Source organism: Sus scrofa, chromosome 1 (genome assembly GCF_000003025.6).
Source record: "Sus scrofa isolate TJ Tabasco breed Duroc chromosome 1, Sscrofa11.1, whole genome shotgun sequence".
In the NCBI taxonomy this organism is placed as follows: domain Eukaryota; kingdom Metazoa; phylum Chordata; class Mammalia; order Artiodactyla; family Suidae; genus Sus; species Sus scrofa.
In genome coordinates this window covers 8942832-8961747 of record NC_010443.5, presented here as the reverse complement: position 1 = coordinate 8961747, position 18916 = coordinate 8942832, and the positions used below count along the sequence as shown (strand labels likewise).

Here is an 18916-nt window from a genome sequence, read left to right as displayed (position 1 = left end):
TATGTGGTGCTTTGGCATTCCACGATGTCTATGAATAACCTGAGGTTCCAGACGGCAGTACTTTGTTTTAGCCTTCATGGTTTAGCCATTCCGTTCTTTATGTATTGGTTCCTCCCAAGTTCATGTGCTGAAATCTAAGCCCAATGTCAGGGCCTTTGTGAGGCGATTAAGTCAAGACAGTAGAGCCCTCATGACTGGGATTAGTGTCCTCATAAAAGAGGCCCCAGAGGAATTCTCTTGTGGCACAGCAGGTTTAGGATCCGGTGCTGTCACTGCAGCAGCTTGGGTTGCTGCTGTGGAGAGGGTTTGATCTCTAGTCTGGGAACTTCCACATGCTGAAGGCGTGGCCAAAAAAAAAAAAAAAAGAGAGAGAGACCCCTTCTGCCTCATCAGATAGCAAATCTGCTGGCATCCTGACTTAGTATTTCCCAGCTTTCGGAGAACTATGAGAAATATACTTCTGCGACTTATAAGCTACCCAGTATATGGTATTTTGTTACAGCAGCCAAATGGACTAAGCCACGTGTCAAAAACAAAACTGCAGAGTTCCCATCGTGGCTCAGTGTGTTAAGAACCTGACATAGTTTCCGTGAGGATGAGGGTTCGATCACTGGCCTCACTCAGTGGGTTAAGGATGCAGCATCGTTACAAGCTGTGGCATAGGTAACAAATGTAGCGTGGATCCAGTGCTGCTGTGGCTGTAGTGTAGGCAGGTAGCTACAGCTCTGACTGACTCGTAGCCGGGGAACTTCCATGCAGTGCAGGTGTAGCCATTAAAAAACAAAAACATGCATCCACTAAAGGAGACTTTTCTTTTAGCTACATCTGAGGCGTGTACAAGTTCTCAGACCAGGGATTGAACCTGCAACATTATTTTAATAATGGCACTTCATAACTTGGGTAAGTTCTTGAAAATCAAGTGGGGAACGTTTTCAAAATCTCTGTGCCAGGGCTCCAACTTTGATTTGAAACAGATTTTTATTCTAGGTTTCCACTCACATTAAGTAAGTTTATTTTTACATTATAAATTATTATAATTATAGCCACCAGTCAAACTAATTAACTTATATGGCAATTGAGATCTTAGTCTGTGACTGAACTTTTCTTTGAAAACATTATTCTTTTTTATTTGTTTACCTAAATTTTTTTGGCTACACCCATGCATGTGGAAGTTCCTAGGCCAGGGATCAAACCTGAGCTGCAGCTGCAGTCTGCACCACAGCTGCAGCAACGCCAGATCCTTAACCTGGTGCCCCACAGGAGACATCTTGTTTACCCATTTTTATAAGATGATTCCGCTAAAAAAGGGTACTTTAGACCCTAACAAAGTGTACTTTAGAGCAGATCTGAGCTCTCCCTTCATGTACTTTTACTGCAGAACTTGAGACTTAAATACAATGAAATATTTTAAAACTTCATTAAAGAACAACAGGCACATGGAAACGAGGTACATTTGACTAATCATCAGCGTTGAGCCAGACTGTCAAAGTGAAAGCAAATATAACCTGGGTACAGCCAGCAATTAAAATACATTTCATTAAATAGGAACCAAAAGAGAATGCAAATACAGCTTTGGCCATAATCATCAGAATCACGAGTTTCTCTAAGCAAGTAAAAGCTCATTCTGGTAGAAAGTTATACAAATGTATCTATCTCAGGGTGTCCTTACCAAACACAAAGGGCTACCAGGCCAGCAGGTTCTGAACTTTCTCTATCACTGGAGTTTCTCTTAAATTTCTTTGAAAATACTGTTTGCATATATTAATATTTCCTGAACGTCTCCTTCCCTGTCTTTGACATCAGAAATCAGAGCTGGCTGACAGTGTGCCCTGTGCTCGGGGCTCGTTACCGTGCCAGTGATGGGCCTCTGACATCTCCTGCACGGCCTGCAGTCGTGCTGCTCTGTCATCCGACCTGCTCTTCCTCAGGAGCAGCCACACAGGACATTCATGATCTTCCACATCGACTGTGCTGAAAGTGTCTTTGCAAAAAGGAAAAAGAAAGACAATGTAAACAGTTAAAACAACACCTGCATCCTCACATTTATTAAGACAATAGTTTATAAATATCTGAAATCTACAATAGCAAAGTTAACATCCATTTCCAGATGCGGCTGATGACTGACAGGTTTGTTCCCAGTTCTATCATATTATCTTGTTTCATTCATTGTTTTATTTATATGTGCTTTTGTTTTCTATATTACATTGCTTTCACAATGTGGACTTTTTTTAGCTCTTTTTCCCTAAAAATCTTTTTATTATTGAAAATATCAAGCATATGAATGGATTAAAAAATAACACATTAACATCCACATGCTTACCACAACCAGATTTAATAAATATTACTTTGCCATATTTGCTTAATCTAAATGGATATGTATTTTTTTTCTGAAATATGTGAAAAGAAGTTGCAGAAATAATGACATTTCAACCTTTCAAGAGTTCAATAGGCATCCCCTAAGAATAAGCCTGTACTTTCCTATATAATCACAATGCCACTATAACAGCCAAGGAGACCAAAAAAAATCTTCCAAATTATTTAAAATTCAGTCTAACTCCATATTCAAATTTCTCTACTTGTCCTCCAAATATCTGGAAACCTGGATTTTTTTTTTTAAAACCAGGTCTCTTCAGTATCTTAATTCTAGGAAGTCTCTCCACCTTTTCTTTTTCATGATGCCAACTTTTATTTTTAGGGCTACACTTGCAGCATATAGAGGTTCCCAGGCTAGAGGTCAAATCAGAGCTGTAGCCACTAGCCTACACTAAAGCCACAGCCATGTAGGATCTGAGCTGTGTACACCACAGATCACAGCAACACTGGATCCCTGACCCACTGATCAAGGTCAGGGATCGAACCCACGTCCTCGTGGATACTAGTCAGATTTGTTTCTGCTGAGCCACGACGGGAACTCCAATGATGCCAACTTTTTAAAGAGATCAGGTCAGCTGTTTTATAGCTAGCTCCACAACGTAGATTTGCCAGATTGCAAAATGTGCATTTCTGATGCAATGTTCTTATTATCAGAAAGCATGGGAGGAGTCCCCGTCGTGGCGCAGTGGTTAACGAATCTGACTAGGAACCATGAGGTTGCAGGTTCGATCCCTGGCCTTGCTCAGTGGGTTAAGGATTCGGCGTTGCCGAGAGCTGTGGTGTAGGTTTCAGACGAGGCTCGGATTCCGCATTGCTATGGCTCTGGCGTAGGCCAGCGGCTATAGCTCTGATTAGACCCCTAGCCTGGGAACCTCCATGTGCTGCAGGAGTGGCCATAGAAAAGGCAAAAAAAAAAAAAAAAGAAAGCATGGGAATAATTTTCTGATGAATTTTAAATTTTGAAACATTCATCAAAAGAAGGGCATAGTTTCCATATTTACTTATAACTAACAACGATGCATTCACAAAGATAGAAGAAAACAGTCCCTTAAAATTAATATAGCTGAAGAGAGTACCATTACTCAATTTTCCATAGCTATAATAAATGTCACGATAAGAAAAGGAAAAAAAAAATCTCAGGTTTATCTCTGAATGACTTTCAGTTTACCAATAAGGACTCTATGTTAAATGTGTGAGCTTACCAGCAAATGGACTCCGTAATATCTTGGCTGATGTTGCCAATACTTTTCTTACTGCTTTGTGGAGTTCTTTTCTTGCCTGGTAGGTGATTCCTAAAATGATTACAAATTTAAATAAAACCAAGTATGTACTCGTTAACGCTACACTCTAATACTGCAAAGAAAAAAAAAAAAGTACAAACAAAACTTCAATTTTTTCCAAAAAGAAAATATAAAACAGAACTGTCTCTTTTTATTGTCACTATTACAGCAACTAAAACCATTATGGGAACACAGAACTCTAGATCCCAAAATCAGACTGCTTTTCTAGTCAGGAAAAAAGTAAAAACAAAACAAAAGCAAAAACATTATCTAACTAAAGGTAACAAAAAGCCTCATATACCATTCAAGAAAACGTCACTTAAAAATACCCCTCTCTAAGTAAAGTGTGGCACTACATTACTAATGAGGTTAAGCTTCACTCTAGAGGTAAATTATAAGCTATAAAGATTACCTGTGGAACTGAAATTGTAACACATCATAAAAGCAGGTTGAAATTACAGGAGGGTAAAATAATAATAAATACAAATAGGAGAGAGTGGTGATTTATAAGGTGTTGACAGAGGAGCAGCAAAACCTGCCCACTCAAGGACCATAACATGCTCAGAGGCAGTTATTCTGGCTGATGATATAGGAATAGGAGCTGTAATTCTCATGTGATGTAAATACAAGGCTACTCATATTCTGACTAAAGAGCCTCCTCTGCTGTAAAACTTCATGTGCATCAAGCAACTGTCTGATTACTAACTGGGTTTCCACGCGACCTAAATGTGGCAAAGGGAAATGTTCTGACCAGTAAAAACAGGTTTTGCAGCCTCCACGACCGATTTTTTTTCCCTCTGGAAATAAACTGGTATTCATATTTATGAATCCATCTCATGAGTTTAGTGTGCATGAAAAAATGCCTTAGAGCAAACGTATTTCTAAGGGACAAATCATGTTTTTTTTCCCCTAGGGCCGCACTCGTGGCGTATGGAGATTCCCAGGCTAGGGGTCCAATGGGAGCTACAGCGGCCAGCCTACACCACAGCCACAGCAATGCCAGATCCGAGCCAAGCATGAGACCTACACCATAGCTCACGGCAATGCCGGATCCCTAATCCACTGAGCAAAGCCAGGGATTGAACCCACAACCTCATGGTTTCTAGTTGGATTCGTTTCCACTGCACCATGATGGGAACTCCACAAAATCATGTTCTTATGCTTGCTAAACTGAGGACAGAGTTCCCGACTGGACCTCTAGCCTGGGAACCTCCATATGCCGTGGGTGTGGCCCTAAAAAGCAAAATCAATCAATCAACCAATAAAAACATAAATAAAAAAATTAAATAAACTGAGGACCAGCCTCCGAACTGACACAGCCCTCAAAAAGGTGTGGAACTCCAAGTTTAGGCCAAGACATCTGGCTGGTCTTCATGTGACTGACTCAAGGACAGGAGAGCTGTAAATGTGGGTTAAATAAGAAAGTTCAAAATCTGACCTTCAATTCATTCTTTAGGAACTTGATTCTCACAGAGTTTGGTGATTCTTAGTGAACTGAACTTACTTTATTAACACTGTTTTAAATACTCATTTAAAGTTTTTTTCTTCCAGTTTTACTGAGATACAACTGACATAGAGCTCAATGTAAATTTAAGGTGTGCAGCACAATGGCTTGACTTACATACATCATGAAATGATGACCACAGTAAGTTTAGTGAACATCTACTATCTCATATAGACACAAACATTAAAGAAAGAGAAAAAAACTTTTTTCTTTGTGATGAGAATTTTTAAGGTTCACTCTCTTTGACAAGTAACAGACAGCAGTGTTAGGTACATCTATATTTACATTTATTAATGTTGTGCAGCATTACTCCCTAGTACAACTTACAACTGGAAGTCTGTCCATTTTGACCACCTTCATCCAATGCCCCTCCCCCCACGCACGCCCCTCTGGTCAGCACAAACCTGATCTCTCTTCCTATGAGTCTGTCTGTTCTGAAGTATAACTGACCTACGACACTGTGTCAGCTCCTGGTATACAACACAGTGATGCCATATTTTCTATACATTTTTAAATGATCACCACAATAAATTTAGTCACCATCAGTCCACATACAAAACAGTGTGTAATTAGGAGTTCCCGTCGTGGCGCAGTGGTTAACGAATCCGACTAGGAACCATGAGGTTGCAGGTTTGATCCCTGGCCTTACTCAGTGGGTTAAGGATCCGGCATTGTCGTGAGCTGTGGTGTGTAGGTCGGAGACGTGGCTCAGATCCCACGTTGCTGTGGCTCTGGCATAGGCCGGCATCTGCAGCTCCGATTAGACCCCTCGCCTGGGAACCTCTGTGTGCCACAGCTGCAGACATAGAAAAGGAAAAAAAAAAAAAAACAAAACACTGCGTAATTATTGGCCATATCCCCACACTGTACAGTTCACATTTATTTTCTAACCGACAGTTTATACCTCTTAATCTCCCTCACCTATTCCCGCTCTTCCCCTCATCCTCACCCCTCTGGCAACCACCTGCTTATTCTCTGTATAAATGACTGTTTCTGTTTTATTATGTTCATTCATGGTTTATTTTTTAGATTCTACATATAAGTAAAACTATACAGTATTTGCCCTTATCTATCTGACTTATCTCACTTAGGATAACATCCTCTGGGATATATGCATGATGTTGCAAATGGCAAGGTTTCATTCTTTGCTTTAACAGCTAATATTCCATTGTATACATATAACACACCTTCTTTATCCACTGACCTATGGATGGGCACTCAGGTTGTTTCCATACCATGGCTACTGTAAATAATGCTGCAGCGAATAGAGAGGTGCATAAGCCTTTTAGCATTTTCTTCGCATAAATACCCAAGGGTGGAATTGCTGGATCATATAGTAGTTCTGTATTTAATTTTTTAAGGAATCTCCATACTAATTTCCACAGTGGATATACCAATTTACATTCCTAAATACTCATTTTTAAATTCAGTAACTAGCTTCCAAAGATGGAATTACTATACATGTTCACAAAGATGGGATTACTTTACTATGAACTTACCATGACTTTCTCTTTTATCTAAAGAAACTGTGTGCACATATATATATGACTTCATTTTTTCTCTTTCTACCACTTGAGTATCTAATGTCAAAGACTTCTTCAGGGCCAGAACTTCATAAGTAATAAATAGAGAACCCCTTAAAAAGAAACAAAAAATTCATCATAAATATATGATCTAAATATAACACAGGAGCCACTTTTTTTACTGAGCTTTTCACAGAACTTCTTTCTTTTTTATTGGGAAACAATACAGAGTAATGTGCATACAACACATATTATACATACATACGTATAAATGTAGACACACATTTCGGGTTACCAACTAACAATGAATAGCTGCATTACCATACCCAGGCACAGAAACAAAGCTGTAACAGTATCCGACATCCAAGTGTGTCCCTCCCTGATCCTGACCCGCACCCATCTCTACGGCTAGTTATTATTCTCTTACTATAATAACATCCTTGCTTTTCTTTATAGATTACCACCTAAACATGCACCTTTGTTTACTTATTGTCTTTTTGTTTGTTTTTAGGGCCACGCCGATGGCATATGGAAATTCCCAGGATAGGGGTCCAATCAGAGTTGCAGACGCCAGCCCACGCCACAGCCACACCAGATCTGAGCCACATCTGCAACCTACACCACAGCTCACAGCAACATGGGATCCTTAACCCACTAAGCAAGGCCAGGGAGTGAACCTGCACTAGCCTGGTTTGCTTTCCACTGAGCCACAACAGGAACTCCCAACATGCACCTTTGTTTTTTGTGTGGGGTTTTTTTTTTTTTGTCTTTTTTTTAAGGGCCACACCCGCAGCATATGGAGGTTCCCAGGCTTGGGGTTGAACTAGAGCTACAGCTGCTGGCCTACACCACAGCCGTGGGGTTGAACTGGAGCTACAGCTGCTGGCCTACACCACAGCCATACAACATGGGATCCTACATAGGATCAGCCATACAACAATGTGGGATCCGAGCCACATCTGCGACTTACTCCACAGTTCTCGGCAACGCCGGATCCTTAACCCACTGAGCAAGGCCAGGGATCAAAGCTATGTCCTCGCCAGCATGCACTTTTAAACAACAGAGCTGGAGTTCCAGTTGTGGCTCAGTGGGTTACAAAGCTGACTGGTATTCATGAGGATGCAGATTCGCTCCCTGGCCTCACTAAGTGGGTTATGGACCCAGTGTCGCCATGAGCTATAGTGTGGGTCACAGATGCAGCTCGGATACTGTGAGGCTGTGGCTGTGGCTGTGGCTGGCAGCTGCAGCTCTGATTGGACCCCTAGCCTGGGAATTTCCATATGCCTCAGGTGTGACCCTAAAAATAATAATAAACTAAACATCAGAACTTAGTTTTGTCTGTCTGTGAATGTCACAGGAGTGGAATGCCACTGTGTGTATTCTTTTGTTCAGCCATCTGCTTTGTAAGATGCATCCGTGTTATTGCATGTAGCTGGAGTTCATACATTTACATTTTCACATGCTATGTGATTCATTCATTGAATGGCTCTACTACCACTATCTGTTCCACCACAGCTGGCCTAGTTTGAGTCTGTTACAAACAATACTGTTACGAATGGTATGAATCTACACTGTACATATATGTATATGCTCCTCTAGGGTACACTATCTAGAAGTAAAATTACAGACTTTCTGAAAGTATACATATTGTTCAATTTTACCAGACAAGGCCAAAATGTTTTCTCAAAAAGATTAGTCAATTTGTACTCCTATCACCAGTATATGAAAATTTGTCCTCTCCTAAGAGTTATACCTAAAATAAATTTAAAATATGAAAAACAAGGTTGTTTGCTGTGTATCCCCAAATGAAGGATTTTTCCCCTAATCAGATTGACCTACACACTCCCTAAATCCAGACACAAAGGCTGCAGTCTGTCAGCAGTCGGAGCTTAGAAACGACAGTTATATTAAGGCTTCTCCTGAGCTTTCCACCCTAAAGCAAAGCAGGTAAGACAGAAAGGCCAGGCAAAGGCCAGCACCAGATGAACAGAGAGGAAGCTCTCAAGAGTCATCTCCTCTGTTGAGGAATCTATCTGAGCGGCCAAAAAAACCCAAATCTATTCAGTATTCATATTATGCTTTCCATGAAAGACAAAATTTTTTACTAGAAATTATGAATAATTTTCACTATATTCCTGAATATAACTGTGATACAAAGAAACTGCTCTATAGAAAAGAATATACATTTTTTTTTATCTTTCGCCTGGAATGAGTCAAAGAAAAAAGTCATTACCTTACAATGTCATGGATAAATGTATATATCTGGATAAAATGGCAAATACATCTTCTTTATCATTTTATCATCTAAGACGATTTTATGTTTATACTAATGAAAACAAGTATTATTAACAAAACACTAGAACAGTATTCAGATATATACTTAACATACCTCTCCTCTCTCTAAAAAAAAAAGGAAATAAAATAGGATGAAAAATAATATATATTTTTTGTCTTTTCCTAGGGCTGCACCTGGGGCATATGGAGGGTCCCAGGCTAGGGGTCTAATCAGAGCTGCAGCCACCAGCCTATGCCAGAGCCACAGCAACGAGGGATCCGAGCCGCATCTGTGACCTACACCACAGCTCATGTCAACACTGGATCCTTAACCCACTGAGTGAGGCCAGGGATCGAACCCACAACCTCATGGTTCCTAGTCAGATTCGTTTAACCACAGAGCCACGACGGGAACTCTGAAAAATAATAATTTTTTGTGGCTGCGTCCATGGCATGTGGAAGTTTCTAGGCTAGGGATCAAACCTGAACCACACTCTTCAGGAGTTTAAGTAAGTGAATCAAGACAACACTGAACTGGTAGAACTAGGGATTAACCAGTGATGTGTCAACATGTTTATAGATTCCAAAATCTATACCATTTCACTACCTCATGCTAGCTGTAAATCACTTCCACTGAGATTTCAAACAGTAGTACAAAGAAGCCAATTAATATTTCACAGTTGACACTTACCCTAAAATAAGTGATCCAGTAAACTTTATTAAATTTCCTTCAAAAAGAAAGGGAAAAAAGTCAATGTGATGAATTTCATTTTTAAAATATGACAGGAAATAGCCAACAGTATAAATTTCTACCAATGTCATACATACTCAGGGAAGAGGTTATTGATATTTTCCCATTAATATTTTTTCCTATCAACACATGCTTTATCTCCAGATACCTTAAGAATGACCCTAGAGGCACTGAGTACAAAAATACGATCGAAATTTCACACCCACTGTCCTTTCCTCACCCCTTCCTCCGCCATCCCTCACCACATCAGGAAAAGACCCTTGTTTTGCTGCACCACTGATGCTTCCAGGCCTACAGTGCTTCCACTGAATGAACGTCCAGGGAGCTAACTTCCCTTCTGACTTTTTTTTTAGTTCACGACCAATTAAATAAAGGAATGAGGAGAATACTCCCTATCACTACCTAACACATATTAAGGGATTATGTTTGTGAAGCGGGGACATAAAATGATATTTTCTAAAGTAATTTTGTCATAATTGGTAGTTAAGTGACATATATAGGTAATCTCATTTAAAATATAGGTTACAGGAATGCCCATTGTGGCTCAGCGGAAACAAATCTGACTAGCATTCCTGAGAATGCAGGTTCGGTCCCTGCCCTTGCTCAGTGGGTTAATGATCCGGCATTGCTGTGAGCTGTGGTGTAGGTTGCAGATGTGGCTGGATCCTGCGTTGGTGTGGCTGTGGTGTAGTCCAGCCGCTGCAGCTCTTATTCAACCTCTAGCCTGGAAACCTACATATGCCACAGATGCAGCCCTAAAAAAACAAAGATATAAATAAAATAAAATATAGGTTACATTTTAAAAGTTTATTTATAACTGTTTTATTTGGAACATGGAAAACATTTTTTAATCTTAAAGTCCTAGTGGCAGACACAGCTAGCTGCCTAAACAATACACATAAGCCCCTTAACTAACATAACCTACAAATATTCAAATTCCCAGACTCCTCTGCAGTGACAGCTGGTTGTGCAACACAGCTGTAGCTAATGTATATATTGATGCAATATATCTACATAAACATATGGATATAGATAGAAGTCCACAGAGAGAGATTCCCTCATCAAATAAAAAGACAAAGCCTCATAACACAGCTTCTGACATTTCTGCCTTCTTGACATCCTGGGATTTAGCAACATCTTATGACCATGAGGTCAGTAACATAATAGGGCGGGAAGATGGGAGAATTGAGAAACTGCAATTCCTGCCCTAAACTGTCTCCATCTTGACTTTCTCTTATGTAAGAGAAACAAAAACCTTACTAATTTAAGCCACTATAGTCAAGTTTCTGTCATACATGCTGAACACAAAAATACATGATGGTTAGGTACTAAGGGAAACGCACAAAAATCCATGAAATCCATGATTTGCTGGTGTACGCAGGTAGCCCTCTGTTTGGAGCTTCAACTTATGCTGCCGAGAACACACTTCCCCTCCCTCCTGAGGGATAAGAAACTGTCCTCCCGACTTCCCTATACGTCAGCTGAGGGAGACGGACACTGCTCCCGAACTCCAGGACCTAGCGGTTCCAGAACAGGAAAGAGGACTGTTCCAGAGAGTCTGTGGGGATGAGATCAGACCCTTGGAGCTCCTGGAGTGTCAACCCCTCTGGGATGGTCTTCACCCCGAGACACACACACACACCCCCCGCCGCCATGGGTGTTCTTTTTCAATGGGCCCTAGGAACAGAATGCACACACAGCCTTTTCCCCCATCTAAAGTATATTCACCACTCTTGAGCTTGTTCTGCTGGAAATAATGAGAGAGAAAAGCTCCCTTCTCTGTCCTTACTCCTTTTTTTTGGTTTTTAAAATACAAAATCACAGCATTTTCTAGATGAAAAGAATCTACCTTAAAAACTGATCTCTCGGAATTCCCTTCTGACACAGTGGTTAAGGATATGGCATTGTCACTGCAGCGGCTCAGGTCACTGTTGTGGTGCAGGTTCAATCCCTGGCCTAGGAACTTCCACATGCCATGAGCACAGCCAAAAAAAAAAAACCCCCCAAAATAAAAAAACTGATCTCTCTTAAAGATCAAAGGGCAGTTTCATGAGGACAGGGACTGTGTCTTAGGCAATACGGTTTCCTCAGGGCCCAGTAATACAGAACCTGGCACACAGTAGGATGAATGAAAGATGACCTCAGCCCAATATTCTCATAAAGATTAATGATAAATAATATAAATAAAGATTAATAAATGAAAATAGTAGGTTAGTGCTAGATCCTACGTCCCTTTAGGGCAAGCAAAACATCTTCCTGACTCACCACTGAATTCTCAGAACCTAATACATATGCCTGGCCCCGTGTTTTAGAGGAGCTTATTAATAAGCAGCTGCTCCACTAGCTTGCAGTGACACTTAAGTTGAGTTTAGAAGAATGAGTGTGAATCTGACAGGAAACACAGAGGAGGAAAAAGACCCCAAGAAAGAGGAGTATGTGTGGTGCTGGGCCTACAAATTTGGGGTAAACCATTGCAGAGGAAAGACACAAAAAAAATCTGAGATTTATAATGGTTAAAGGAGTTTTCATAGACTGGAAAGTTAACTACAATTCTATCACTATTGCTACAAGCAAAGGTTGTTTAAACCGCACTCACTGATCTCTCTCCAGTATGTGTGGCTTTTCAGCGGAGGAGCTGAGGTTCCCATTCTTCTGCAACAGATGACGCAATACGCAGCCAGAGACATTCTGTGTCTAAATAGAAAAATTGTAACAAATTTAACTTAGCAGCTAATTAAAAATATTTCTTTTAACTGTAAGAATATGACATAGTCACAATAGGTTGCCCACAGAATTAGATTTTTCTAGATGCAGAAAAAAACTTTTCAATTAAAAAAATTTTCTCCCTGGAGTTCCCTTCACGGCTCAGGGGTTAACAAGCCCGACTAGCATTCGTGAGGATACAGGTTCGAGCCCTGGCCTTCAGTGGGTTAAGGATCCAGCACTGCCGTGAGCTGTGGTGTAGGTCGCAGACACGGCTCAGATCCCGCGTTGCTATGTCTGTGGTGTAGCCGGCAGCTACAGCTCTGATTTGTAGCCTGGGAACCTCCATACGCCGCTGGGGTGGCCCTAAAAAGCAAAAATAAGTAAATAAAAAATAAAATCTTGAAAGTTGTTACTTGGTGGCATCCTGTCAGAGAAAGGGATGTTGCGCAGCCATTTCCTCAGCTGCATAAAGATGATCTAAAGACGACGTAATGATTTCTAGAACAACTCAGCATTCTAGAACCACATCAGACTGTCTTTAGAGGAGACAGTTGTTCTTTTTTCTTTTGCGGTAAGGGAAAAGAAAGAAGGTGCTTGAGGAATTCATGTGAGCAGTGGTCCTTTGGTTCAACATTTTAAAAACTTCCAGCAGCTTTACAGGGATTAGAGGGAAACTGCGTGGTGTACAGGTGCTAGAAACATCTGTTAGCAATAACACAAAATAAAAAGCTGTAACATTCTTTCTTGGGATCCTAATACACTAATTGATGACTAAGCAAACCAGTTGAGACAACAGGTAAACTTGTAAAAGGTCACTGTCTTAAAGACCACAGTTTCTCATTTTCTCACTCATTTGAAGCGCTGCTGGGCTCTCTCCAAGATGTAAAGGTAATGGTAAAAGTGATGTAAAGACAGCACTGGAGGAGGTGCTTACAAAACCAGGGCAGAATGAGATGTAAACTGCTTTAAGATTTGCACGTTAGTGAGAATGCAGAGCAAAAACATGTACTGCTTCCTTCAATCCTGACACCTACTATGAAAGCAGTCAACTAAATATAGTGTCAACTATAATGTCAACTCTAAAACATTATACGAATATTGTTTACTATTACCTCTCTGGCCTAAAAACAGGCATGGTATTATTTTAAATACGGCGTCTCCTGCCACCAAGTCCTGGACACAAATCTAAGTAGACTGGAAATATACTTCCTCATTTTATTTCCCTCTAGATTTCTGCAAATGACTTCATCGGCCATTTCAGCTTTTTCCAGAATAAACTGCTCCCCTTCTAACTCTCTAACTTTAAACTCTCTTAGTGTCTTGATTATTTCTAGTTCACTGTTCTGGAGCCTCAGCAAATCTTCCATCCTTGCCTTGCCAGGACTGAGCAGCCATCTGAGGTTGGACTTGCCTCCCTACCCAGCCTGGCTCCTGGGGGCAGCTCTCTGCCTCCCCGCCTCTCCCTAAACACCAGGGCCCCGCCCCCTGCAGCCCTAACCTGAAACGTGTGCCTTCTCTGTTCCCACACTGGGACAGCCAACACAGGGCGCAGGGAAGACAAGACGAGCTGGGAGCGGGTTCTCAGGATGATCGTTACCATCCTTAATCAGTTCTCCTCTCATCCCCACAGGGACCGCTCTAAACATGCACATACTCTGCCAAGCGTCCCATCCTGCCTCTGGCCCTCTCCAACGACCCTGCCTATTAGTTCACTCAGAAAATTAAGACTATGAAAGCCCTCAACTTCTGCCCACATACCTACAAGCAGGGATCAATTCAGGTATGGATCAAAAGTATTCAAATGGGAAGGGGGCCCATTAATACACACACACAATCATAAACATCAAATTAGAGACTGCAATGAAAGTGATTTAGAATGAGAAAAGATATGACAATCAGTGGAGTTAGAAATGTTTGATACCTTTCTTCTGAGCTTTCATTATACAGAAATGCTTGAACAGAAATGCTTCAGGATTACACACGGCTGTCCTCTCCCTGCCAAGGGCACTCAAAGGGACCCAAGCAAATAAGGTACCCTCCAGCCTAAGCTTCCTAATGCCACAGGAAATCCGTATATGGTCAACATCCATATCTTTATCTACATCCCCTTTTCCAGATTCCAAACGGATTTTTACCCGAATTATTCTTTCCTGTTTCTGAGGAAAAGGTCTCGTCCCTTCCTAAAGGGAAATGTACCATCTATGTTCTACATCTCATGTCTTCCACTTCCACGGGGACCATGATTCATCCATTATCTGCCTTTCTCATCGTCACACACTCCCTCTCTTTCAGGTCTTTCTAGTGGACGTCCACTGTTCTCCCAGCAAAACACAAAAATAAAACAAAAACCAAACAATTGGAAAAAAAAATGTAAACCCTCCATGTCCCCAAGTGCCTCCAGCTACTGCCACTGGCCCCTTTCCTTCCTCAGGTTCTTTCCCTGGCGTGTCTTCCTCTGACCCTGAGCCCTCCCTAAGGTCGCCAATGAGTGACATCTTCGTTGCTAAGGCCACCTTTCATTTTACTTTCTTTGTCTGAAGTATCTGATTACTCCCTCCTTCCCCCTCTAGCTACTATGACACTGTCTTCTAGTTTTAGCCTCACATTTCTGGCTGCTCCATAGAGTCCCCAGTGATTAGATATGACTCCTCCCTACACCAAGATCTAACGTACTGAGGATCCCTTTCTGGAGTTTTGTTCCACTGATATATTTGTCTAATCCTGCGTCAATAACATAATGCTTTTCTTAATTCCTATATCTTTAAAACAAGCCTTGATAGCTTCTAGAGTGAGTGCCCCTACCCCCATTCTTTTCAGGATTATCTTGGCTATTGAGATTTTTTGTTGTAACTGAACTGAATCACAGATTAATGGGGGGAGAACTAATATCACATGGAGTCCCTCCATTCATGAAGAGTATATCTACATGTCTTCTTTTAGATCTTTTGTAATTTTCTTCACAAAGGTCACGGATGCTTTTTCTTTGTTTCTTCCTTCCAGGGAAAATTTCAAATGTATACAAATGTAGAGAGAATAATAAAATGAACCCCATTACTCAGCTTCAAAAATTACCAATACATGGTCAACCTTGTTTCATCTATACCTGCTCTAGCCCAATGTAACTTGTGCATGACAAACATTTTCTCTATCCGCACTACTACTGTAAAAATATGCTAGAGTGACAAGGAACTGAAAAGTTAATCTTTTTAAATTGTAATTAATTTTAAATAGCCACATATGGCTAACCATAAAGCTGGATATGCAATAGTGACCTTAAAAGAAATCTTAGAGGAAGGAACCCTACTACCAGATACTTCCTCCAAAAAGGCAGAAATTATCACTCACAGAAGCCCTGCATCTCAACAAAAGTGAGATTATCATCTATAGTGATTCAAAATATGCCTTCCTGGTAATGCACGCAATGGGGAATTTGGAAGGAGGGGGGCTGCTCATTTCCAAAAGTAAAAAAATTAAGTATGTCCAAGAAATCCTGAGATTGCTAGATGTGATACAAAAACCAAAGGAAGCAACAATTATGCACTGCCCAGGAGATCAGAAATCTGTCTAACTTCAAAAGGGAACAAAAGAGCAGATCAAGCAGCTAAAGAAATGGCCCAAACTAAAACTCCTCTGGACATGCTCTGATTCTGAGTGTGAGCCTAAACCAACTGAGCCCCAAATACTCACCTGGTAACCTTGAGAGGTCAAGAGAATGGGGATTTAACCCCACCTGTTTGGAACCTGGAACACAGCTAGTTAATAACCAAGGAAAGGTTTTGATTCCTAAAAGCGTAAAGAAAGAAGTACTCGGCTCTAAATATCAGAACACCCACTGTAGGAGGAGCACCACTCTACAATGGATACAAGATTTTATTCAAAGACCTATTAGGTACAAGACTGTTCAGAGTTATACAGAAGTGGATGGCCTGTGTCAAAAATCACACAAAAAATGGGCCTCCTCCCCATGATATGGGCGCTCAGGGGAGGTAGGGGAAGGTCCAGGGGAAGACTGGCAGGCAGATTTCGTGGGCATGTCCACGACTAAAGCAAACTTTCATTATCTGCTGGTAGCAGCAGACCTTTCACAGGCTGGGTGGAAGCATTCTTGTATCAGATACAAGGGCTTCTGAGATGTTGAAGTCTTTATTTAAAGAAGTAATTCCCAGGTTTGGACTCCCCAGCTCAATTCAGAGTGAAAAGAGAAGTGCTTCTATTGTCAGCATTACATAAGGGGTTTCAGAGCAACCTGGAATAAAATGGAATGCACATGTGTCCTGGAGACCTGGTCACCTGAGAAAATGGAGAAGATACTTCGAAAGGACCACAGCCAAAATCCGTCGAAACTATACTTCGAAAAGGACCACAGCCAAAATCCGTCAAGAAAGTAATTTAACATGGGAAAAAAATACTGCCAGTTGCACTGCTTACAATCAGGGTGACCCCTAGAAGCAGACTGCAGATGAGTCCTTATGAGACACTGTATAGAAGACCTCTCTATTTTGAGCAGCTAAGCAGACAAACTTCTGATCAGAAGATAAAAGACATATATTCTCAGGTATGTACAAACATTGGGATTCGTTCTGAATGCTAGACATAAATTTGCTAGTATCAGGATAACATAACCTACAGATGCCCCATCATCAGATAAAATGGGGGGTTGGGGACAAGGTACCTTGTAAAACCTGGAAAGAAATACTCCCAGAAAACCCTTCCACTGCCAGAGAGTGGGGCCTTTCCAGGTTCTGTTAGTAACCAACCCTCCCGTTATAAGTGATGGCGTTAAGCCTTGGACCCACCACTCTCAGGTAAAGGAGTGGTCCCTCTGGCACCTCCTGACAACTCCGGTCCATCACAACTCAAAGGTGAAAGCTGCTGCCACAAGCTGTGAAGAATCTTGGATCTTCTTTAGACGAAAACAATAAGAAACAAAAGGAACGGCTCATTGCTTTAAGGTAATGACTGTAACTTTTCTATTGCTGATCTGCATACCAAAAACCCCAACTTTTCTGATCCTGAACATTATTCCCTGAGACCAGTTCTGAGTTTTCAAGATAAAGCTACTTTTTACTTTCACTACAATTATACTACTACGGAACTGAAGTACCCATTTCTGTCACACTCTAATCTAGATTTACCCTTTACCCATTTTTTGAGATTGACTGACTACATGGGGTCCAGGCTGATGAGGTAATTTTTCAGAGCTGCCACTCAACTGGCAGGAGGAGCCAGCCATCACTATGTGTCAATAGGATTGGATGGTGACTTCTCCACAGGGTTCTGGTTGTTATAATGGCAAAGTGCGGTCTATCACCTGTTTCTTATTATAATACACTTGGCCTGTTTCTGTAAGCAGGCCCCATCCCCACAATTACCTCCAGACTCTGCTAGCCCCTAGTCAGAGTCACTTAGTGTAACTTGGTGGGTAGGGACTAACAATGGACAAACCAGAGAAGCCCTAGGGAGGCCTTATGGACCATAGAAACCACCCTTATTACAGCAAAACCGCAACTCATACTACTTTGTTCTGGGGAACCCAACACTTTGGGGTGAACACTCTTAACCTGAACTGCTCCCAAGCAATCACTCCCTAACTGAACCAGCACCTGGTCAGGCAACAGTGGCCACAACCTGAGAGAACAAAAAGAGATAGACTGGGAACCTGGGAGCCAGGTTAGGGAAGATGAGTCGGGCAGAAACAGGTGCCAGTGAGTTCAGTCATGGCAAGGAAAACGATTATTAACCCAGACAGATGGATTAATAGGGGTATTATTTTAGGAAGAAGGGAGAAGTTAGAAAGCAGCCTGGGAGACAAATGAAGCTTTGAGGCAATGCATAAATCAGACCTAGAAAATAATGGCAAAAATGGACCTATGCAAACAGCCAGCAAAGCCTGTCAAGCATGCTGATCCAAATGGAAGCCAAAACGGCATCAATGGCCCGCTATACTGGAGCCAGAAATCCAAAAACCAACCTCTGGAAAACCTATGGCCCTCATGGACTATGGGATATTTTGAGCAGTAACTGTAATTTTTTTGTTGTTGTCTTTTTTTGTCTTTTCTAGGGCCGCACCCGCGGCATACAGAGGTTCCCAGGCTAGGGGTCTAATCTGAGCTGTAGCCACCGGCCTATGCCAGAGCCACAGCTGCATCTGTGACCTACACCACAGCTCACTGCAACACCGGATCCTTAACCCACTGAGTGAGGCCAGGGATCAAACCCGCAGCCTCATGGTTCCTAGACGGATTTGTTAACCACTATGCCACGACAGGAACTCCAGTGGCTGTAATTTATACTTTGTGCCTTGACAGCCTTGGGTCCCTGGATTACTAAAAAGGGGCTCTATCAGGCAGTACAAGTGGTAGGCATAGGGAGCCTTTTCCAAAGACAGTGTATATTGCCTGTGGGGGAGCCTTTGGGCCCTGCTGAATAAGGAAACTGCACCCCAGATTTGGACACCAGTCTTGCATTGAGTTGCACTTTGAAAAGCAGTATTTGGTTATGCCCT

General features: G+C 41.6%; 1 protein-coding gene across 6 annotated transcripts in view; it reads right to left on the bottom strand.

Annotated features, from left to right (window-relative positions):
• Nucleotides 1–18916, bottom strand: part of SERAC1 (serine active site containing 1) — a 67694-nt gene that overhangs the window by 41027 nt on the left and 7751 nt on the right. For all 6 annotated transcript variants that reach the window (XR_002342361.1, XM_005654352.3, XM_021086400.1 and 3 more), the window contains exons 2-6: nucleotides 12302–12399; nucleotides 9646–9682; nucleotides 6657–6793; nucleotides 3576–3665; nucleotides 1850–1981 (exon numbers count right to left, since the gene is read on the bottom strand). Coding sequence is in view for 5 of the 6 variants with exons in the window: in XM_021086397.1 (XP_020942056.1) it covers nucleotides 1850–1981; nucleotides 3576–3665; nucleotides 6657–6793; nucleotides 9646–9682; nucleotides 12302–12399 (494 nt within the window). In the remaining variant the exon portion in view is untranslated. The remainder of the gene's footprint in view (nucleotides 1–1849; nucleotides 1982–3575; nucleotides 3666–6656; nucleotides 6794–9645; nucleotides 9683–12301; nucleotides 12400–18916) is intronic.